The sequence below is a fragment of the Erinaceus europaeus genome, chromosome 5, assembly GCF_950295315.1.
Source record: "Erinaceus europaeus chromosome 5, mEriEur2.1, whole genome shotgun sequence".
In the NCBI taxonomy this organism is placed as follows: Eukaryota; Metazoa; Chordata; class Mammalia; order Eulipotyphla; family Erinaceidae; genus Erinaceus; species Erinaceus europaeus.
Window position 1 is genome coordinate 130323629 of NC_080166.1, and position 24578 is coordinate 130348206.

The 24578-nt window shown below is 43.1% G+C and overlaps 1 protein-coding gene across 1 annotated transcript in view; it reads right to left on the reverse strand.

The window, feature by feature from the left end:
* The window catches only part of NALCN (sodium leak channel, non-selective), a 349157-nt gene that overhangs the window by 194875 nt on the left and 129704 nt on the right, over positions 1-24578 (reverse strand). The window contains exons 10-11 of the mRNA XM_060191812.1: positions 23539-23625; positions 336-467 (exon numbers count right to left, since the gene is read on the reverse strand). Coding sequence (XP_060047795.1) covers positions 336-467; positions 23539-23625 — 219 coding nt within the window. The remainder of the gene's footprint in view (positions 1-335; positions 468-23538; positions 23626-24578) is intronic.

Below are 24578 nucleotides of genomic sequence, written 5' to 3' on the forward strand. Positions count from 1 at the left end.
GATAAACAGCATATATTTTGCAAACCTAGAGGCAAATGTTTTCAAATAACAGGTACCAGGATGTCTGGGACGGTTTCAAATAACAGGTACCAGGACATCTGGGATCAAAAAACTTCTTCAACAGGAAATATCAAGGTCTACAAAGGGACATCAGGGCACAACAGATGACCTAAACAACAGGGTCTGCTCAGGCACCAGATGACAGGAAAGGGGTCACACCACAACCACTGGAAGCCCTTCTGAGGCCAGTACGTCAGAGGTGCCTTATATCCGTGAGGGCTGAACTGAAATGGGTGCTGGGTGGCTGGAGTTTCTATAGCCAGGGCACCACTCACCTCCGCCAGGTAGAACTCATCATACTGCCTGCGGAAGCTCTCGCCTTTGTGGTAGTTGCTTGCAGCCACAATCACATCCACGGTCACCATGCTCAGGATGAACATGTGGAAGATGGAGGACCGCATCATTTGCTGAGGAGAAATGACAGAGCAACTGTTTCATCACGTGTATCTCTTTATCTTTTACTTTTGCCTCTAGGATTATCACTGGGGCTTGTACCAGCACTACTCCTGGTGTCCATGTTTCTCAATTTTTTAAAAAAATTTATTTATAAAAAAGAAACATTGACTAAATCATAGGATAAGAGGGGTACAGCTTCGCACAATTCCCACCGCCAGAACTCCGTATCCCATCCCCTCCCCTGATAGCTTTCCTATTCTTTATCCCTCTGGGAGTATGGAACCAAGGTCATTGTGGGATGCAGAAGGTGGAAGGCCTGGCTTCTGTAATTGCTTCCCCGCTGAACATGGGCGTTGACAGGTGGATCCATACTCCCAGCCTGCTTCTCTCTTTCGCTAATGGGGCAAAAAGGGCTTTGGGGAAGCAAGGCATCAGGACATAATTGGTGGGGTTGTCTGTCCAGGGGAGTCTATTTTTTTCATTTTTATTGGATAAGAACAGAGAAAAATTGAGACGAGAGGGAGATAGATAGAGAGTGAGAAATATAGACACCTGCAGACCTGCTCTAGTACTTATGAAGCACCCCCCTCTTGCAGGTGGGGAGCCAGGGGCTCGAACCTAGATCCATGCAAAGGTCTTTGTGCTTAGTATTATGTGCACTTAACTGGATGTGACACTGACCAGCCCCCTCATCACATGCATTTCTAATTCTATTTTTTTTTCCTTTTTTTTATTGGAAGGTTAATGGTTCACAGTAAGGGACAGTTTCCCATGGCTACACTTTCTCATCTCACCGATGTCTGCAAAACACTTTTGTTCCCAAACTAGGTCCATCATCATGTACCAGAACTTAAGAGCCCCCAGCCCACTTTACACCCTCCTTTCCCAGAGTCCTTTGCTTTGGTGCAATATATCAAACCAGTCCAAGCTTTACTTTGCTATTTTCTGTTTCCATTTTTTTTTGTTTTTGTTTCCTAACTTCCCATGAGTGAGTGAGGTCATCCCAAATCCATCTTTCTCTTTTTGGCTTATCTCACTTCACATGATTCCTCCAAGCTTCTTCCAAGATGAGGTGAAGGGAGTGAATTCATCATTCATAATAGTTGAGTAGTATTCCATTGTGTTTATGCACCACAGCTTTCTCAGCCTCACCTCTGATGTTGAACACCTAGGTTGCTTCCATACTTGGGCTAATACAAATTATTCTGCTATGAACATAGGTAGACAGTAGACACAGATCTCTTTGCATGAGTGCCATATGTGCATTTCTTAAACATAGGAAATGCTTTATGAGTCAATTGATCTCAGGGGTATAGTTTCATACCTCCTCCAAATAAGTGTCAGCACACCAGAATTTCCCCCTAAGCACCATCTCCATCCCCTGCTGGCCATAGGCTTGGGAGTCCCTCCCTTACCCTCCTCTCAGCAGCCTCAGATCTGCAGACATAGGTTAAGGACTTATGTGTCTTTCACCTTGTCTGCTCCTTGCTGTGTCCTTTGAACTCCACCAGTGACCGAGTTCATTGGACATTACTCTTTCTCCTTTTAACTTGCTCGCCTCAGCACAGTGCCCTCTGGCTCCACCCACATTGTAGCAAAAGGGAAAGGGGCGGGGGAGGGAGAGAACTCTTACAGAGACAGAAAATCCCAAGAGTAAATGTGTCTGGGGTAGAGGGGGCATGGAGCACTTCCTCCACCCACCCTGTGACATGCCATCCTGTGAAACTATCTGCCAGGAGACAGACCCTCATGCTAAAGACGTAGAGAAAAGGCCTCTTTTTATATTTTTCTATATTTATTTATTTTCCCTTTTGTTGCCCTTGTTGTTTTTTATTGTTGTTGTAGTTACTATTGTTGTTATTGATGTCATTGTTGGGTAGGACAGAGAGAAATGGAGAGAGAGAGGGGGAGAGAAAGATAGACACCTGCAGACCTGCTTCACCGCCTGTGAAGCGACTCCCCTGCAGGTGGGGAGCCGGGGTTCGAACCGGGATCTTTATGCCGGTCCTTGTGCTTTGCGCCACCTGCGCTTAACCCGCTGCGCTACAGCCCGACTCCCTAAACCGGGATTCTTAAGCCAGTCCTTGCACTTGGTGCCATGTGCGCTTAGCCCATTGCACTATCACCCAACTCCTAAAAGCCTCTTTTTATTCCTGTCATTCTTGGGCATGTTGTAGAGGTAGACAGGGCAAAACTGAGAGCGAAGGGGGGGAGGTAGTGAAGGAATGACACCTGGGTGGAGGCAGAGGGAAACTGAGAGGGGAAGGGAGAAGTAGACAGGTAGAGAGACATCACTGCACAGTGCACGGAGCTTCCCTCCTGCAGGTGAGGCCAGGGGTGCTGGACCCGGGTCCTTGCACAATGTAATATGTCCACTAACTACACCACAACCTGACCACAGGAATCTATTTCCTTACCTTTACTTTTGTTGTGTGTTATACCTGGAATTTCTCTACTTCCAGCTAACCTTTCCAGGTGGAAAAAAGAGACAGAGAGTCAGAGGGAAAGTTGGAAAGACACTACAGAACCAAAGTTTCCTCTGGTGCTGTGGGGACCAGGTGGAAGCTGGGTCATGCATGTCACAAAGCAGGTGCTCCGGCCAGGTACTCACAAATGGCTCCACAGTGGTGGTGGTGGCACAACTGGTTAAGTGCTCAGACCTGGGTCTGAGCCCCTCCCTTCCCTACCTGGACCTGGACGGGGAATCAAGTACTGCAGGTGTTTTTGTTTTTTTTTTCTCTCTCTCTCTCCTTCTCTCTCTCCTCTCCCCCTCTCAACTTCTCTGTCCTGTCAAACAAAAAGAAAAGAAAAAAGGGGGGGTAGCTGCCAGGAGTGGTGGATTCACCACTCAAACTCTGAGCTCCAGTGATTACCCTGATGGCAAAAAACAAACAAACAGTCTCACAAATAACATTAAAAAAAAATCGGAAGGCAGTTTCAGACTTTGGGATTAAAATGCTAGACAGATTGCATTTCACATGTGTAGAGTTCAGATCCTAATTTGCAGTGGTTAGTTCAGTAGTGTTTAATCCTTTTTAAAATTTTTATTTATTTATTTATTTATTTATTTATAGAGAAAGAGAGAAATTGAGAGGGGAGGGAGAGTGAGAGAGAGTAAGCAAATAAGAGAGAGAGAGAGAGAGAGAGAGAGAGAGAGAGAGAGAACTGCAACCCTGCTTCACTACTCCTGAAGCTTTCTACCTGCAGGTGGAGACCAGGGGGTTGAACCCGGGTCCTTGCACACTGTAGTGTGTGCACTTAACCAGGAACGCCACCACCACGGTCCCATGTTTAATCCTTAATGTTGACTTAATGGCAATGTGTTTTACTTTTTCAGAACACAGATACAATAATGGATGCCTGCTTTATTCTAAGAGAGAAAGTTAATGAGGAAAATAATTTACAACTGGCAAATCAGAAGAAACCTGGGATTTTTTTTTTTTTTTTACTTTTTACTTCCACAAATCATTTATTTTTCACTTTCTAAGCCACATTAATTAAGCATGATGGATGTATGAAGAACTAGATGCGTGTATATTTTAATTATTTCTAATGAGTTAGAGATATATAGAGAAAGACACAGAGAAAGAGGAAGAGAGACCAGAGCCCTGCTCAGCTCCGGCTTATGGTGCTGCTGGGGATTGAACTTGGGACTTCAAAGCTTCAGGCATGAGAGTCTTTTGCACAAGCATGATGCTGTCTCCCAGCCCAGCTACACATATTTGATTTATACAACCTAGTGAGTGGGAAACAGGTATGTATACGTCTGTGAAACTACAATCACAGCCACACCCTCATCCCCAGTTTGATCCTGCCTCCCATTACCATTATTACTGTGCTCAGAACACCACACATACACTCTGTCCTCTCAGCACAGTTGAAGGGGGGAAAACACAGAACATTATTGTAGGTTTTTGTATGAGGTTATTTAGTAAAGTTCTCCAGAAAATTACTTGCTTTGCAAAACTCTTTTTTTTTTTTTACCCTTTGTATAATAATGCTTTGTTGGAAATTTATGTTACAACGGGGGAGCTGGGTGGTGGTATACCCAATTAAATGTACCTATTGCCAAGCTCAAGGACCTGGGTTCCAGCCTCCACTCTCCACCTGCAAGGAGAGCTGCTTCACAAGCTGTGAAGTAGGTCTACAGGTTTCTTTCTTTCTCTCCCTCTATTTCCCTTTCCCTCTCAATTTCCCTCTATCCTATATAACAAAAATTAGAAAAAAAAAATAGGAAAAAGTAGCCACCTGGAGCAGTAATGCTGGTGAGAACCCTCATGGCAATTAAAAAAAAAGACAAAGAAAATTAAAAAATTATGTTACAACTAATACGAGATGGCCTATTCTTACACGTAAAAACTCCTGGAGCTGTCACTTAAACTGTCATACTTAAGACTGGAATATAAGTAAAATAGGCCTACTAACTATCTACAAAATGGGGAGCCCCCCTCAACTCTTCATCTGCACTACTCCAGCCTTTAGGTTCATGAATAGTCAAAAATTTGTTCTGCTTTATATGTTAACTCTTCTTTCAGCCACCAGATTCCAGGGATACCATGATGCCAGCTGGACTTCCCTGGGCAGACGACCCCACCAATGTGTCCTGGAGCCCTGCTTCCCCAGAGCCCCAACCCATAGGGAAAGAGAGAGACAGGCTGGGAGTGTGGATCCACCTGTTAATGCCCATGTTCAACGGGGAAGCAATTACAGAAGCCAGACCTTCCACCTTCTGCAACCCTCAATGACCCTGGGTCCATGCTCTCATGGGGCTAAAGAATAGGAAAGCTATCAGGGGAGGGGATGGGATACAGAGTTCTGGTGGTGGGAGTTCTGGTGGTGGGAATTGTGTGAAGTTGTACCCCTCTTATCCTATGGTTTTTGTCAGTGTTTCCTTTTTATAGATAAAAAATAAGAAAAAAAAAAAAAAAAAGAAAGATTCTAACAACCCAAGGAGGTTGCTCTCCTTGTTCAAAGAGACTGAGGCTCAGTCACATCAAGTCACTTTCTTTTTTTTTTAATTTTTATTTTATTGGATAGACACAGCCAGAAATTGAGAGGGAAGGGGATGACAGAGAGGGAGAGAGACAGAGAGACACCTGTAGCCCTGCTTCACCTCTTGTGAAGATTCCCTCCTGCAGGTGGGGACCGGGGACTCAAACCTGGGTCCTTACGCATTGTAACATGTGCACTCAGCCAGGTGTGCCTCCACCTGGCCCCATCATGTCACTTTCTGTCAAACTTGAACTGAAGGTGGAAACATAATTTGGACCCACAGACGGTCCAGGTCTATTGCCTATAATGAGGTGAGATAATAAGGCATTCAAAAACAATGACTATAGGGTTGGGGAGATAGCATGAAGGATCTCAAATGACTTTCATCCCTAAATTCCCAGGTTCAATCCCCAGCACCACTTTTAAGCTGGAGCTGAAAAGTGCTCTGGTTCAACAATAGCAGCATCAGCAAACTATTATTATGATGGCTACCTGTACTGAGGACTTCCAGTGTTCTACATCTATGTCCCTGGCTTTTCTCTGTCTTCATCATAGCCCTCCATGGTCATTCTTTCACAGTCACATAGAAAGAATACAGCAGAGTTAGACTGGAATGATGATATCATACTGACACTGCCTAAGACCTCACTTCTTCTAGAAACTCAGAAACAGGTGTTTTGTGGTTTTTTTTTTTTTTTTGGATGAATTAATGGCTTATAGTAAATACAGTTGCTGATACATATGTAAATGTTCTCAATCTTTCTGCAATCTTATCATCCCTAGCATAAGTCCTCCTCCACCATCAGGCACCCAGACCCGAAAGAGACCCTCCTCCCAGAGTCCTTTACTTTGGTGCAACACACTAAACCAGTCCAAGTTACACTTTCCGTTTCTCCTTTCTGTTTTTATTTCTCAACTTCTGTCCATGAGTGAGATAATCCGATATTCATCTTCCTCTTTCTGATTTATCTCATTTCACATGATTCCTTCATACTGCATCCAAGATGAGGTGAAGAAGAAGGTGAATTCATCATTCTTCATAGCTGAGTAATATTTATATATCACAACTTTATTAGCCACTCATCTGTTGTTGGACACCTAGGTTGCTTCCGGGTTTTGGCTATTACAAACATTGGTGTACTCAGATCTCTTTGGATGGGTGTGTTTGGTTCTTTAGGATAAAACCCGGGAGAGGAATAACAGGATCATAGGGCAGGTCCATTTCTAGCCTTCTAAGAGTTTTCCAGATTGCTCTCTACAGGAGTTGGACCAATTGACATTCCCACAAGCAGGACAAGAGGGTTCCTCTTTCTCCACAACCTCTTCAGCATTTGTTACTATCCTTTCTGATGTATGACATTCTCACAGGGGTGAAGTGATGTCTCATTGTTATCATTGTTTGCATTTCTATGTTAGAAAAGAAGCTATCAAACACTTAAAGGAAAATATTGGCAGAACTTTCTTCCATCAAAGTTTTATAGGCATCTTCAGTGAGTTAAGTCCAATTGCAAAGAAGAAGAAAACAAAAATAAACCAATAATACTACAACAAATCAAAAAGCATCATTAGTGGTGAAGCAGGACTGCAGGTATCTCTCTGTCTCTCTCCCTCTTCCCCTTCCTCTCAATTTCACTCTATAAAAAATCACCAAGCTCAGCAACAACAAACCAAGTTATCCCTGCCAAAAGTGGAAAGAGGATCTGAACAGAATCACCCAAGAAGAAATCCGAAAGGACAATGGATATAAGAAAAAGCATCCTGTCACTGACTATCAAGGACAGGTGTTCTTATCTGACCTGAGAATTCCTCAGTCTTTGCAATTGTAAAACCTTTCAAGCAGGGCTGTCTCGTTGCCAGTGTTCTGTAAAGACCTGTGGTGCAAATTTAGACAGTTCTGTGACTCCAGTGCTTTCTGTGGTCCAGGGATGAAAAATGAATTGATCCAGGTCAACGAATCTTTGATGCTGTAGAGCTGTCTCACTCCCTAACTCAGTGGGAGAGATAGAAAGGATATGGGTCTCCTCATCTGAGCAATTTCAGAGCCATGGGGGCAGATAAGGTGGAAAGATCCTTGTTGCCAAGACTGTTGTTGCTTTCTCAGGACCATCTGCCTTCAACCTCATTTTTTCCCAGGCAAAGCAAAGTCAAATTCTAGGGCTCCCATTCAACAGGGAACAAATGCCTAAGACTCCAGAACGAAGGAGTTACCTCCAGAACACAGGGTAGCAAACCTGTTAGCAAGTTTCTATTCCATTAGAATTCTTAGTTATTGATTCCTTCTAGCATTGTGAGAAGCAGATTCCATCATTATTATTTCTCCTCCCCCCCCACACACACACATTCCTTTCACCATAACATTCTATTAAAAATATTATCTGCCTGGCAGGAAAGCCACAACTTTCTCTGGTCATTTCCCTTCACTGTGAATTTATGTCTCAAGTAAACTGTGATTACTGAAAGGTCCAAACAAAGCATTTAACCAGGGCTGTCAAAAGAAAAAGAAAAAAGCAAGCAAGCAAGAAAGAAAACTTTGAAATTGGGTTTGTAACTGTCACAGCTTCACTTTGGTGCTGTCATTATAATTAGGTTGTTTTTTGTCTGAGTGTCTGCGTCTCTCTGTTGGTACAGAGTCATTAAAATAATCACTTACAATGGATCTCCATACACTATAATCACCATTGCTTGAGCTGGCTTTCTTCAAAGTAAAATCTTTCAAATATTAAAAACGATGTAGGCTGATATGCATGTGCAGAAACTAAATTTAAATATTTCAACCAGAAATTCCAGCTTGAAAGCAGAGCATTAAGTGATGTGGATGCCTTCAACTCAGTGAAATTCAACCAGAGCTTGAGACTTGGTAGCTTTTCCTTAAGGCAGGAGAGCTAGGGGCCCTGCACTTAGATTTGTTTCAAAAGTATACAAATTCCATTTTTTATCTTCTTATAAAATCACTGTAGAGGAAGCCATGACAGTCAGTGGCGTAATGTAACATTGGGAATATTCACAGTTGGAATTACTGAATATGGATGTAGAGAAATACAGAGAGACAGAGCTGGGTGGTGGTGTTGAGGGTGCTCTTGCCGGGCTAGCGTGGGGGTACCTCTTCCCAGGTGCGTACTCTCTGGGCTGGAGAGAACTCGACTGGAGCCAGCCTGGGCTGCTACTCACTCAGAGATGCGGGAAAGATGACTCATGAACTCATGGCAGAGTGGCAATGCAATGTCTTTATTGATCTGAGAGACAATGCTTTTAAAGGATAGACCTGGAAGTGGTTAAGTCAGAAACAGAAATAGCTAGGAAGGGGGTGGAGAAATGCAAAAGCAGGCTGGAAAGGTAGGAACTTCCTTAGCAACTGTTGCGAGGGTTTAACTGGTAGGATTAATATCACCCTGCAGGCAGGGAGGGTCTCGAAGGTAGAAAAGATTGATCAAAGGAATGGAATGGGTGGGGATCTTTCAGGCAAAACAATGATTATGTAGATTATTCCATAGTATCAGGAATGCAGGGTGGAGCAGGGGGAGCTGGCTTAATGTCTTAAGGAATATGAAGCTCCTCACAATTTTCTGACATCTCCCCCTTTCTTTTTATCTAATGGCCATAGTATCAGGAATGTGGGGTGCTTTGTGAGACAGGGAGTCTGATAGGATGAATCACACCTCTGCGGTTACTCCTGTCCCTCCTTGCTCAATCTCTCAGTAGAGAGAGAGACTAACAGGATAGATGCACCCCTCAGGTCAAGCCCTGCCAAGCTCAACCACATCCTCACAATTTCCCGACATGCTCTCAGGGACAGAAGCTCCTGAGGATTACTTTTCTTAAAGTTCACACACTTGGAACAGGGACACACACTTACAGCATAGAGACCTGCACCTGAAAAGTGGATTTTAATGGTGGATGGCTACCTTTGCACTAGGAAGAGGGAGGAGCCAATGAAAAGCTCCGGGGCCAAAGGGCAGGATCAGAAGGGTGTGTCACTGGGGTACAAAAGCGTGGAAAGGGGTCTTTGGTTCCCTGCTTCTTTCACTCTATTTTGGGTCCACAGGCCCCCAAGTCTCTTGTCTTTTTCTTAAAAAAATCTATACTTTGCACAATTAAAAAAAAGCTCTAGAGATCACACCCTTGAACCCGCGTCCTGTGGAAATTACTTTTCATCAGAACTACAATGAGACCTCTGAACTGCGAGCGCGTGGGATCCCCCAAGACAGTGGTGCACCGGGCACTGTTATGCAAGTTACCATGTTTGAGGACCTGTGTTCAACCCTCGGTCCCCACCTGCAGGGGGAAAAGCTTCACAGTGTTTACCAAAAGCAGGACTGTAGTTATCTCTCTGTCTCTCTCCCTCTTCCCCTCCTCCTTCCTCTCAATTTCTGGCTGTTTCTACCCAACAAATAAATAAATAAAGATAATTTAAAAAGAAAAATACCGAGAAGGAGGGTTGGGTGGTGGTGCACCTGGTCAAGCACACATTTTACAATGTGCAAGGACCTGGGTTCAAGCCCCTGGTCCCCATCTGCAGGAGGGAAGCTTTGTGAGTGGTGAAGCAGGGCTACTCTCTTTCTGTCTCCGTCTCTATCATCACCTTTCCTGGTAATTTCTGGCTGTCTGTATCCAACAAATAAAGATAACAAAAAGTAAAAAAAAAAGAAAAAAAGAAAGAAAGAAAGTACAGAGAGGCAAAACACACAAATACACTGTATGTATACAGATATGTGTGTATATATATATATATATTTACACCCTGATATGCATACATAGTTATACATGCATATGGCTATTCATGTTACACATGCAGATTCTATTTTTAATATCCTTCCAGTCGCAATGTTATTTTATACATTTTAAAAAATTAGACATGCTTTGCATGTACTTGTAATCTGACACTGATCCAAGAACTATGGCTTCAACTGTGAATGTGAGAGTTGTGATGACCAAAATACCGGACAGTGTTGCATAGGTTAAGCGCACATAGTACCATGTGCAAGGACCCTCACAAGGACCTGGGTTTGAACCCCTGCTTGCCACCTACAGCAGGGACTCTTCACAAGTGGTGAAGCAGGTCTGTAGGTGTCTATCTTTCTCTCTCCCTCTCTCTCTCCCCTCCCCTCTCAATTTCTCTCTGTCCTATCCAATACAATGGCCTAGGAGCAGTGGATTTGTAGCTCTAGTCAGGGAGTCCTGGGATTCCTACACAGACATGATGGGCCTAGTCCTCTAACAAATGCCTCTCTATACTGTCACTGGTCATCTCCATCAGGAACAACATAGTGGACCCTCTTGTGGGCCTCGACAGGACCTTGCCCTCAAGGTGGGTCAATATTAGTAGGGTCTGCCCCATTCTCTGAAGGGAGGTTGGCTCAGCATACTCTGCCACTCGAGGAAGATGGGTCCGGCAATGAGTGCAGCCTAGAATGTCCCTAGCCATGACCACAGAATGCGAGCTCAGACCTACAGGGATGCAGAGGTTACACAGGCTCCTGTGCTGAGTATGGGCCTCAGGTTAAACTGATGGGGTTTACAGTTAAAAGTATTTATATACTTTTCCCATATTTGAGAGCTACTCTCTTCCCTGTTCCAGCTTTCTAGTCCTATTTCCAACTCTAACACCAGCTCCCAAGATAATACCTTTAGCCCACCTACATGTTAACTTTCAGGCTCTGGCAAAAATTAGTTAAGTCATGGGCCTCTTGGAATATACCTGAAATAGACCTACTAACCTTTTCCAAAATGGAGACTCCAAATCTCATTTGCTATATTCTTGCCTTTAGGTTCCTGATTATTAAAAATAATTTGTTTTGCTTTATATCTTAAGGCTTTTCCATCCACCAAGCTACAGAGGCTACCTACCATGACACCAACTTGGATTCACTGGATAGAAGACCTCACCAATTGTATCCTGGAACCCATCTCCCCAGAGCCCTGCCCCACTAGGGAAAGATAGGAACAGGCTGGGAGTATGGATCCACCTGCCAACGTCCATGTCCAGGGAAGCAATTACAGAACTTAGACCTTCCACCTTCTGCACCCTATAATGATCCCAGAGGGATAAAGAATAGGAAAGCTTCCAATGGAGGGGATGGGATACGGAACTCTGATGGTGGGAACTGTGTGAAATTGTACCCCACTTATCCTATGGTCTTGTTGATCATTATCAAATCAATATAAAACAGAAATAAAAGAAAAGAAAAGAAAACAGCTTTGGATGTTAGAATCCAAAACAAGTATCCTGTTGCTTTCTCCTGGGTCATCCAAATGTATCCCACCCCCACTCCCTCTACCTATTATGGCAGAAGTAAAAACAACTTTTCTTCCTCAACACTTGAGGCTAGAGGGCTTATGTTTCTAAACCCTGTGTCTGAAAACTGAAGATGCTCTGCTCTCTCTGCTGCTCATGGAAAGGAAATATATCTTCATGATGGAAACAGAATGCTCACGAAGAATTCAACTTCTCTGGGACTCAAGTTTTCTTATGTGAGAGATGGGTGTGGCAACATCTGCACCTCTAGGTGGTCATATAAATATAACTAAGACTAATCAGTATAAAGTCCAGTCAGTACCGGCATCTTACACTCACATTTCTCTATTATCTCTGTCATTGGCAATGACTTGGTATCTAAGTAGAGAGATAGTCAGCTGCTTATAGGGAAAATGAAAAGGAATAGCCTGAAAACTCAAATGGGAGAGAGAGAGAGAGAGAGAGAGAGAGAGAGAGAGAGAGGGAGAGAGAGAGAGAGAGATCTAATCCTGAGTTAGCCCATGAATATTTACAGATTTTTTCAGAAGGACTTCCTGTCATCTGAATTTTCAATGCCAGAAGAACTTCAATAATTCACCAGAGCTCTTTCTATTAAATTATTTCTGTAATTCATTTTCCTATAAAATAATCCCTTAGGGATTTTGAAGACTCTCAAGGCAAACATCCAACAAATAAAAATGATACCTTTGGAGACCACAATAAAGTCAAATTAGGATAATAACCAGCACAGCTCAGAAAGCAAACCTCTCTCTAGCATCTGCTTGAGTGAGTAAATATTCCACACTGGCGAACAAAGTCTGTACACAGAACACTGTTATCAGCCATGTACGTAAAGCTGTGTTTTAATTTGATTTCCAAATAAACATATTTGGAGAACAATGCAATTACAAAATGAAATTCACTGAAGCCATCTTGCCTCTGAGAAAAAGAACAAAAGCATTGCAGAATTAAGTGCGCTATAGTAAATCTCTTTATAAGTGGCGCATTTTTGGTTGTTGTTATTTATTTGGTTTTTTGTAAAGCCAAGGCATGTTTTTAAAATGTTTTCTTTCTATGCAAAAATGTGTCGTGTCTCTTTCCACAAGTCAACATTTAGGAGGTAACTAATTTGCTGCTTCTCCAATCAACATCAAAATAAGCCTGCCCGGTATTAATACGTGTGATGCTTACTGTCATGAGGATGCAGACCAAGACAACAATCAGATGTCACCACATACCTGTAAAAATAGCCTCTATTGGGGGCTGGGTAGTAACACAGTGGGTTAAGCGCATGTGGCACAAAGCATGAGGGTCTGCATAAGGATCCCGGTTCAAGCCCCTGGCTTCCCACCTTCAGGGGAGTCGCTTCATAGGTGGTGAAGCAGGTCTGCAGGTGTTTATTTTTCTCTCCCCCTCTGTCTTCCCCTCTTCTCTCAAGTTCTCTCTGTCCAATCCATCAACAATGACAACAATAATATTAACAACAACGATAGACAACAAGGGCAACAAAAAGGAAAAAATGGCCTCCAGGGGCAGTGGATTGGTAGTGCAGGTACCAAGCCCAGCAATAACCCTGGAGGCAAAAAAAAAAAAAAAAGCCTCTACTGAAAAGGTTGGAGACAGAAAGTGCTGTTGAGGATATACAGAGAGAAAGGAACCCTGGTGCACTGTTGGTGGCAATGTTGGCCCACCTCCTGTGGAAAACCTGAGAGGCTTTCTCTCTCTCTCTCTCTCTCTCCTCTCTCTCTCTCTCTCCCCCTCTCTCTCTCTCTCTCAATAGCCTCCAGGGTTATTGCTGGGGCTACACCATGAATCCACTGCTCCTGGAGGCCATTTTTCCCATTTTGTTGCCCTTGTCATGCTTGTTATTGTTGTCATAGCTGTTGTAGTTGGATAGAACAGAAAGAAATCGAGAGAGGAGGGGAAAACAGAGGAGGAGAAAGATAGTTACCTGCAGACCTGCTTCACAGCTTGCCAAGAGACCCCCTTCAGGTGGGGAGCTGGGGGCTCGAACCGGGATCCTTAAGCCCATCCTTGCGCTTGGTGCCCTGTGCGCTTAATCTGCTGTGCTACCACCAGACTCCTGATTTCTCTAATTATAGACAATGAATCTGTCAGGCCAGCAAATCAGGTCACCTGGATAGTGAACCTACCTTGTGAAGTCTTAGGGTCCCAGGTTCAAGCCTGGCCCCTATCCCTTTGAAAGAAACTCTGGTGCTGGGAACCTTTTCTCTATTTCTGGTTCTATCTGAAAATTCACAAATAAATAAAATGTATATAATTTTGTAGACCAATCTTACCCAAGGAAAAACAACTGTGGTAGTAAGGAAATATTACATCATTAACATAATGAAGACAAAAAAATTACGGGACATATACTCGGCAGAGTATTTAGCAATAAACAAAGATGAGATTGTGTCCTTTGGGATAAAGTGAATAGAATTGGAGGAGACGATGCTCAGTGAAGCAAGTAAAGAGGTGAAGGACAACTACAGAACCTGCTTCACTCATATGCAGAATATAAAGAATGGAGCACACAAATGTGAAAAACATGTCAACCTCTATCTAAGACTGCAGGTAAACTAGAGTGCTGATCTGTAGGGGTGGAGACACAGACCTTTGGTTATGGGAGTGCTGAAGAAAAAAGAAAAGGAGACAGGAGAAAAGAAAAGAAGAGAAAAGAAGAGAAGAGAAAAGAAAAGAAAAGAAAAGAAAAGAAAAGGAAAGAAAACTGTGCTTATACCTGTGACTGTAGTCACCAGACAACGAATATCACCCAGAGACTCATGTCTGGAACTCTGGGGGCCTGACGTGGCTTGAGGCTTATTATTCTTAATAAGATGGCAAACAGTGCAGCACTGATTGTTGGGTCTCTTGTCTTTTATTAGTTAGTGACAAGACTCTATTAAAGGGATTCTAAAATAGCTTAAACCAGCAAGAAGTATGAATGGTTTGTTGAAGAGAACAAATGCTGATTACGGGGAGCAGAATGGAATAAAGAAATCTATATATAGCATCGAGTCTCTTCTCATTAACATTCTTTTTTAAAAAAATTATTGGTGATTTAGTAATAATTGACAAGATTGTGAGATAAGAGGGGTACAACGCCACACAATTCCTACCACCAGAGTTCCCTATCTCATCCCCTCTATTGGAAGCTTCCCTGTTCCTTGTCCCTCTGGGAGTATGAACCAAAGGTCTTTATGGGGTGCAGGAGATGGAATGTCTGGCTTCTGTAATTGCTTCTCCCCTGGACATGGGCATTGACTCACTCTAAAATTAGTAAAGTCATGGGCCTCTTGGAAAATACCTAAAATAGACTTCCTATTTCCTTCCAACATGAAGACCCCCACATTTCATCCGCTATACTTTGGCCTTTTGGTTCGTGATTATTAAACAAATTGTTTTGCTTTATATCTTAATGCTTTTCAGCCACTAAGTTGCAGATGGTATCACGTGGGCAACCTGACTTCCCTGGGCAGACGACCTCACTGACATTCTTAGAAGTTCTCTCTTAACTAACACATCTAAGGGAAGCCCAGCAGATTTATGGTTGCAGTGCCAGTAGGTGAAGTGCCCATCTTTCACATCAAGGATCAGTCTGGCTGTGGCCTGGAGCTTTGGCTCCACTGACATCTCTCTCTGATGGAGAAGTTACAGATGCCTGCTGACCGTGCCGAATGGTTAGGCCACGAGCTGCAGATACCTGTGGCAATTACAAGTCTGCCAGATATAAATGTAGCATGCTGAGATTACTCCCTTGGCCCACCCCCCAACAGACAACCAATGGGTCTCCATAAAACCTCTCTTACCCATCTGCATCTCTGTTACATTCCCTTGGCCTAACAGGTCAAAGAATACGAAAGCTATCAAAAGGGAGGGGATGGGATACAGAGTTCTGGTGGTGGGAACTGTGTGGAGTTATAGCCCTCTTATCCTAGGGCTTTCTCAGTGTTTCCTTTATATGAATAAAGAAAAAAAGAAAAAAAAGACAAAAGAAGGAATCTATAAGGGCATTTCAAACATGGCCTCCCTTTCCCTGTGAGTACCCCCGGTTCAAGCCCCCAGCTCCCCTGGCACTGGAGGAAGTTTGGGTGATGTAGTGTTTCTCTCTCCCGCTAGCTGTCTCTTGGTTTCTCCTTTTCTATCTTGAAACGTCAGCCCTGATAGGTAAAATAAAGGCCAGAGGGGGAAATGGTTTTATTTATTTACTTAGTTATTTTGGACAGAGAGAGAAATTGAGAGAGAAGAGGGAGAAAGAGAGAGAGAGAGAGAGACTTGTAGTACTGCCCCAACATTTGTGTAGTTTTCCCCCTGCAGGTGGGGATTGGGGCTTGAACCTGGGTCCTTGCACACTGCAGTGTGTGTGCTCAACCAGGTGCGCTACTTCCCAAAGCCTGACCCCCAACAGGAGAGATCAGAGCACCACTGGACTCTGACATGTGCCAGTGCAGGGGATTGAACCTGGAGTCTCTGAGGCCTCAGGTATGCACAGTCTGTACTCACACCATAAATGCCTCCCTGGCCTTGAGAGAATTTCTTATAGATCACCCAAATCTATAAACAACTCACCCACTGTCACACTCTGGCAGTTTTACTCACTTTCTTGGGAGAGGAAGACATCTGGACGTCAAATGGTAGAAAGAAGGAATTGGATTTTGTCACATATATGTGTGCGCGCACACACACGTACACACACACAGATACACACACATGAAACACACAGATACACACACACAGACACACACAAATACACACACAGATACACACACACAGATACACACACACAGACACACACACAGATACACACACACAGACACACACACAAATACACACACAGATACACACACACAGATACACACACAGATACACACACAGATACACACACACAGACACACACACAGATACACACACAGATACACACACAGACACACACAGACACACACACAGATACACACACAGATACACACACACAGATACACACATGATAAACACACAAATACACACCCACACACACACAGATACACACACAGAAACACACACACACATACACACACACATACACACAGAGATACACACAGATACAGACACAGATACACACACAGACACATACACAGATACACACACAGATACACACACAGATACACAGATACACACATACAGATACACACACAGACACACACAAACAGATACACACACAGACAGACACATAGATACACACACACAGAACACACACAGATACACACACAGACACACACAGATACACACACACGGACACACACACAGATACACACACACAGATACACACACACACACAGATACACACACAGATAGATACACAGATACACACAGACACACAGCCACACACAGACACACACAGATACACACACAGACACACACAGAGATACACACACAGACACACAGACACAGATACACAGACACACACAGATACACACACACAATCACACAGACACACACACAAGTACACACACAATTACACACAGAGACACACACACAGACACAGAGATACACACACACAGATACACACACAGAGACACACACACAGAGATACACACAGATACACACACAGATACACACAGATACACACACAGAGATACATACACAGAGATACACACACAGAAACACACACATATACATAGACACAGAGATACACACAGAGATACACACAGAGATACACACAGAGATACACACAGATACACACACAGAGATACACAGACACAGATACACACACATACACACACAGATACACACACAGAGATACACACACAGATACACACACAAAGATACACACACAGATACACACACAAATACATACACAGAGATATACACACAGATATACACACAGACACACACACAGATACACACAGATACACACACAGATACACACAGATACACACACACAGATACACACACATACAGAAACACACACAGATACACACACAGATACACACACAGATACACACACATACAGATACACACACACACACACACACAATTCTGATGTCAGGGACTCATCTGGAGATATATTTAGAAAAGACAGAAAATCAAGTTTAAAGGATTGAGTTGCTAGGATTAAAGAGAACAGCTGAGATTTCTTGCTGGGCCCAAGACTATCACCAGCACTGAGCCCTGGATGGAGTTGTGCTAAGGCTTTAAGCCTCCCACTGTATTGATTATCTCAACACTTAGTGAGACAAGGCATGGGCAGGTCAAGCCCTGCCTGAGGGTTTAAGAGAGGATCTTTCCTTAACCCCAGAAAGGAAAGACTTTTAGGGAAAAAAAAAAAAAAAACTAATAAAATCATAGGCCCTCTGAAGTATGCCTAAGACAGACCTACTAGCTTTTTACATCATGGAGACCACAATATTCATCTGCAATATTTTTGCCTTTAGGTTCATGATTAGTCAACAATTTTTTTCTGCATTATATCTTAACTCTTTTTCAACCACCAGGTTCCAGATGCTACCATGATGCCAGCCTGACCTCCCAGGGCAGACAACCCCACCAATGTGTCCTGGAGCCCTGCCTCCCCAGATCTCTGCCCCACTAGAGAAAGAGAGAGGCAGGTTGGGAGTACGGATCGACCTGTCAACACCCATGTTCAGTGGAGAAGCAACTACATAAGACAGACCTTCAACCTTCTGCATCCCACAATGATTCTGGGTCCATGCTTCCAGAGGGATAAAGAATAGGAAAGCTATCATGAGTTATACGGAGCTCTGGTGTTGGGAATTGTGTGGAAATGTAACCCTCTTATCCTATAGTCTTGTCAATATTTCCATTTTATAAATAAAATATAAATGAGTCCTTCCTTTCCCCAGTGGTCACAGTGCAAGAGAATTTCTAATGGAGTCTTTATCTCCAAAGACTCCATTAGAAATACACCAGGCAGAAGTGACCCTAAGCATCCTGACTAGTGTGATTGTGAATCCTGGATCACAGGATTTACTCAAACTGAGAGATAAAGCCACTTGTGAAGCCTTTCCCCTGCTGGTGGGGACCGGGGGAATGAACCTTGGTCTTTGCACATTGGGACATGTGCACTCAAACAGGTGGGCCATTACTCTGACCCCCAAGAAAGATTTTATAAGTCAGAGTTTGTCTATGGCTCATTTTTATTTCATCATTTTTATTATTGGGAGACTAATGGTTTACAGTCCAACAAAAGATGAGTGGCTAAGGAAGTTGTGGTATATTTACCCAATGGAATACTACTCAGCTATTAAAAATGGTAAATAATATGTGCCCAATATCACATCAAATTGATGGGGTTTATAGCAAACAATATTTATACACCTTTCTCATATTTGGGAGCTACTCTCTTCCCTGAGCCAGCTTTCTTGTCCTTTTTCCAGCCTTGACATCATATCCCCAGACAATAACTTGCATCCACCTGCATATCAGATGTCAGGCTCAGGGAAAAAGAGAAATAATACTATTGAAACAACTGTAAATTTCCACAAATGTGACTCCTTTAATTTCCTTACTTAGACACAAGTCAATACAGGCAAGAGTGATCAGTAGTTTGAAAAGTATTGAGAGAGGGACCTTATAACATACTATATAAAATGGTTAAACAAACAAGAAGACCTATTGGAGAAATGAACCAGGACAAGAGTTCAGATAAAATTCCCCCAAAGGTTGAAGCACAAAATAATGAAGTCAACAACCAAACACTAGTTAAGGAACTAATCACAGGAGTCAGTAAAGAGTTTGAAAGAATTGTGATCAGAAATTCAGAAACAACAAATGAGACCCTGGAAGAAAACACTAATTATCTCAAGGTTATTAGAGAGCTGAAAGCTAAAATAGCTGAGCTAAGAACACAACTAGCTGAACAAGCTAAAACAGTATCAGAACAGGGTAACAAAATAGATGAACTCAAGAAAACAGTAGAGGGGAGAGAGAATAGAATAAATGAGGCTCTGAAGACAGAATTAGCAAGATTAAGGATGAATTAGAGACAACTAAAAAGAAGTAAAATATCTCAAAAAGAGATTAAGAGATACTGAAAACAACAACAGAGACCTATGGGATGACTTCAAAAGAAACAATATATGCATTATTGGCTTACCAGAAGGAGAAAGAGAGGTAGGGGAAGAAAGCATTCTTCAGGCCATAGTAGCTGAAAACTTCTCTAGTCTAGACAACATCAAAGACATAAAGATTCAAGAAGCCCAGAGGGTTCCAAACAGGATTAACCCAGACTTAAAGACACCAAGACACATCCTATTTAGAACGGAAAGGAATAAGGATAAAGAAAAGATTCTGAAGGCTGCAAGAGAAGAACAAAGAATCACCCACAGAGGAAAACCCATAAGATTAGTAGCAGACTTCTCCACACAAACACTACAGGCCTGAAGAGAATGGCAAGATATCTATCGAGTGCTCAATGAGAAAGGCTTTCAACCAAGACTACTGTACCCTGCTAGACTGTCATTCAGACTAGATGGAGGCATAAAAACCTTCTCAGACAAGCAGCAGTTGAAGGAATCAACTATCACCAAGCCTGCCCTGAAAGAAGTTCTGAAAGGTCTCCTATAAACAGTCAGACCACCATAAATATACCATCTGTCAGAACACTCTAAAACTCTATAAGAATGGCATTCAAATATCTTCAAACTTTGATATCAATAAATGTCAATGGCTTGGATTCACCTAGTAAAAGGCACAGAGTAGGAAGATGGATCAGAAAACACAATCCAACAATATGCTATCCACAAGAAACCCATCTAACTCAACAAGACAAAGACAGACTCAAAGAAAAAGAAAAAAAAACTAGTATAGCCACAGGCCCTTTGGAATATAACTAAAACTGCCTACTAGCTATCTACAAAATGGAGGACACCCCCAACTCTTCATCTGCACTATTCCAGCCTTTAGGTCCATGATTGGTCAACATTTTTTTGGCTTTGTATGTTAACTCTCTATTCAACCACCAGGTTCCAGATGCTAGCATGATGCCAACCAGACTTCCCTGGACAGACAAACAACCTCACCAATGTGTCCTGGAGCTTTGCTTCCCCAGAGCCCTTCTCCACTAGGGAAAGAGAGACAGGCTGGGAGTATGGATTGACTTGTCAATGCCCATGTTCAGCTGGGAAGCAATTACAGAAGCCAGACCTTTTACCTTTTCCATCCCACAATGACCTTGGGTCCATACTCCCAGAGGGTTAAAGAATAGGAAAGCTATCAGGGGAGGGGAAGGGATACAGAGTTCTGGTGGTGGGAATTGTGTGTAGTTGTACCCCTTTTATCCTATTATTTTGTCAATGTTTCCTTTTTACAAATAAAAAAAATTAAAGTAAAATAAATAAAAATGGTAAATTTACCTTCTTCACTTTTTCTTGGATGGAGCTTGAAGGAAGCATGTGAAGTGAGATAAGCCAGAAAGAGAAGAATGAATATGGCATGATCCCACTCACAGAACTTATTCATGTCCTTTGACCCAGTAACCAATCTCATAATTAGGGATGCTCAAATAATTCCCACACATGTGGGAACAGACAAAGGAACAGACAAGGAGAGTCTCCAAACATTTACAACAACAAAACAATAATAAAAGAATGAACAGGGCAGGGGTAGATAGCATAATGGACTGCAAAGAGACTCCTATGCTTGAGACTCTAAAGTCTCAGGTTCCAGTCTCCTGTACCATCATAAGCCAGAGCTGAGCAGTGCTCTAGAAAAAAAGAATAAACCCAATATCCATGAATAGGAGAATGGATGCATGAATTTATGAAAAAAGAATTTATAAAATGTTTTGTAGAATAATAGGCAGTCATGAAAATGTAGTGGTGAAGCACAGGGGATCACCTTGCATGGCCAACAATAAATAAGTGGTGAAAGAGATTAGGATTTAATTCTACTTGGCCATAAAAAGATGAAGCCATACCTTTCATTTCCATACAACATGAGTGGAACCAGAAGCATTTATCATAAGTGAAGTAAGGAAGACAGTGAGAGATAATTACTGAATGGTTTCATGTATGTGGAAGGTGAATATGGAAAGGAAATGAACTGGAAGCAACTGAATGACAAAATGAACTTTGATGCCATGAAAAATATAGTGGCTATGGAAGGGGAAATGGTTAGGAGGAAGAAGTCACAGCGTCTTCTTCCTGTGATGACACTGGGCCTTTGGTGGGTGGGGTGGGGGGTTTGCAATGAATCTCCTACATATAGAGAGATATAAAACAGGGCCTGGGGTTGGCACACTTTAAGAACACACATTACTGTGCACAAGGACCCAAGTTCAAGCTTTTGCTCCCTACTTGCATGGAGGAAGCTTCATGAGCAGTGTAGCAGGTCTGCAGGTGTCTATCTTTTTATCTTCCTATCTCCCCTCCTCTCTCAATTTCTCTGTGTTCTATCTAATAAAATGGAATAAAGAAAAGAGGGGATGGCCACCAGGAGTAGTGGATTTGTACAGTCACCAAGCCCCAGAGATAACCCTGGTAGTAATGAGAGAGACATGGGGGGGGGGGATACTGACCCTCAGGCATGAAGATCCATCTCTCTCTCTCTCTCTCCCTCCCTCCCTCCCTCCCTCTCCCTCTCCCTCTCCCTCTCCCTCTCCCTCTCCCTCTCCCTCTCTTCTCCTCTCTCACCAGAGCACTGGTGGTACGAGGAACTGAACCTGGGACTTTGGAGCTCAGGCATTACAGCCTCTTTGTATAACCATTATGCTATGCTCCCCACCCCCCCCCAACAAGATCTATTTTTATAAACTGTCCTTCTGCCTCCCTAGTCCATGTTCCCTAGTTGGAGAGGTCATCTACCACTGGCAGAAACTAGCGAGTAGTTCAAAATCATTTTGTCTTGAATGGTTTTCTCTGCTTTATTCTCTTTCTTTTAATTGATTAGTTTATAACATTTCACTTAGACACAGACCCTCTCCCCAGATCATGTCCACTGCAAGGGGCCCATTGATGTCTCCCCAATGCTCACGCCTGCTCTCCAATAGGAACCTTGTGGACAGTCCGATTCAGGACCCTCCAGGTGAAGTTGAGCAGCTTCCCGGATGCAGAGTCACTGGCTATGCAATGACCTAGGTGAATTCATTCACCAGAAATGGGCCAAGGCCCTGCCAGGAATCAAAAGAAAAACACAAGGCTCTAAGGACTGGGAAGTGCCACACCTGGTGAGTGCACACATTGCCCTGTGCAAGGACCTGGGTTCAAGCCTCCATCCCCCACCTGACGGGGAAGCTTCCCAAGCAATAGGATAGTGCTACAGGTATCTCTCCTATCTCTATCTCTGTCTTTATTTCTATCTCTACTTCAGTCTTTTTCACCAAAGAGAAAGAAAGAAAAGAAGAAAGGAAGGAAGGAAGGAAAAGGAGGGAAAGGGTAAGAGGGGAAAAGGAAAGGGGAAGAGGTGGCATACCTTTTTGAGTGCACATTACTATGAACAAGGACCCAGGTTCAAGGTCCCAGTCCCCACTGCAGGGGTATACTTCACAAGCTGTGAAACTGGTCTGCAGGTGTCTCTTTTTCTCTCTCCCTCTCCCTCTCCCTCACCTCTCCATCTCTCTCTGTCCTATGAAATAAAATATAAGGGGAGAAAAGGAAAGGAAAAAAAAGTCTGCCTGGCGTGGTGGATTCATAGTGTCAGCACCAAGCTTCAAAAATAACCATGGTGGCAATCTAAATAAATTAATTACCCTAATTAAATTTTTAAAAAATCCTAGGCTTTAGCATTCCAGGATGGAGGAAATGGCAGTCTTATAATACAGTGTCTAAATTAAGTCAGAGTTGGTGGAGTCCTGCTTCTCCCGCTATGATCCAAACCCAACTCCCTGGCCAAGTGAGCTGTCCAATGCCACTGCACTGTACCTGCAGGCAGGCTGGGGCCCGGCCCTGGGGTTTGTTGACGTCCACCGCAACCAGCTGCCAGCCACCTGCAGAGTCTTCGTGAAACATCTTCAAGACAAAGAGGGAGATGAGTCAGAGACCAGTACCATGGCAGACAGAGAACACGTACGCTTTCTTTCTCCTACTTCTTTGGCTCACTGTGTGGGAGATATTTTTCCTTACAGATTTATATTTAGGATATGAGTCATTCCAATCATACCCATGGCACCCTGGACAACTTAAGTGAATAAACAAGGGGAAAAAAATGGAAGACTATCACTGATCATTACTGAGCACCTGCTCTGCCTGACAGGAGCCCTGCCAAGGATCTGTCTCCTTGAGACTCAGAAGCAGGCATGCTTTTGCATATGGGCCCCAGATCAGATCAAATCGATGGGATTTACAGTCAACAATATTTATACACCTTTCCTATATTAGGATCTACCTGCATATCAGATGTCAGGCTCAAGAAAACAAAACAAAAACAAAAACAAAACTAGTATAGTCATAGGCTCTTTGGAATATAACTAAAATAGGACTATTATCTATAAAACAGAGACCTCCCCACCCCCAACTCTGAACTATTCCAGCCTTTAGGTTCAAGATTAGTCAACAATTTGTTTGTTTTTATATGTTAACTCTTTCTTCAGCCACCAGGTTCCAGATGATAACATGATGCCAACTGGACTTCCCAGGGCAGACGACCCCACCAATGTGTCCTGGAGCCCCATTTCCCCAGAACCCCATTCCACTAGGGAAAGAGAGAGACAGGCTGGGAGTATAGATCAACCTGCCAACGCCCATGTTTAGTGGGGAAGCAATTACAGAAGCCAGACCTTCCACCTTCTGCATCCCACAATAACCTTGGGTCCATGCTCCCAGAAGATAAAGAATAGGAAAGCTATCAGGGGAGGGGATGGGATACGGAGATCTGGTTGTGGAAATTATGTGGAGTTGTACCCCCTCCTATCCTATGGTTTTGTTAATGTCTCTTTTTTAAATAAATAAATAAATAAATAAAG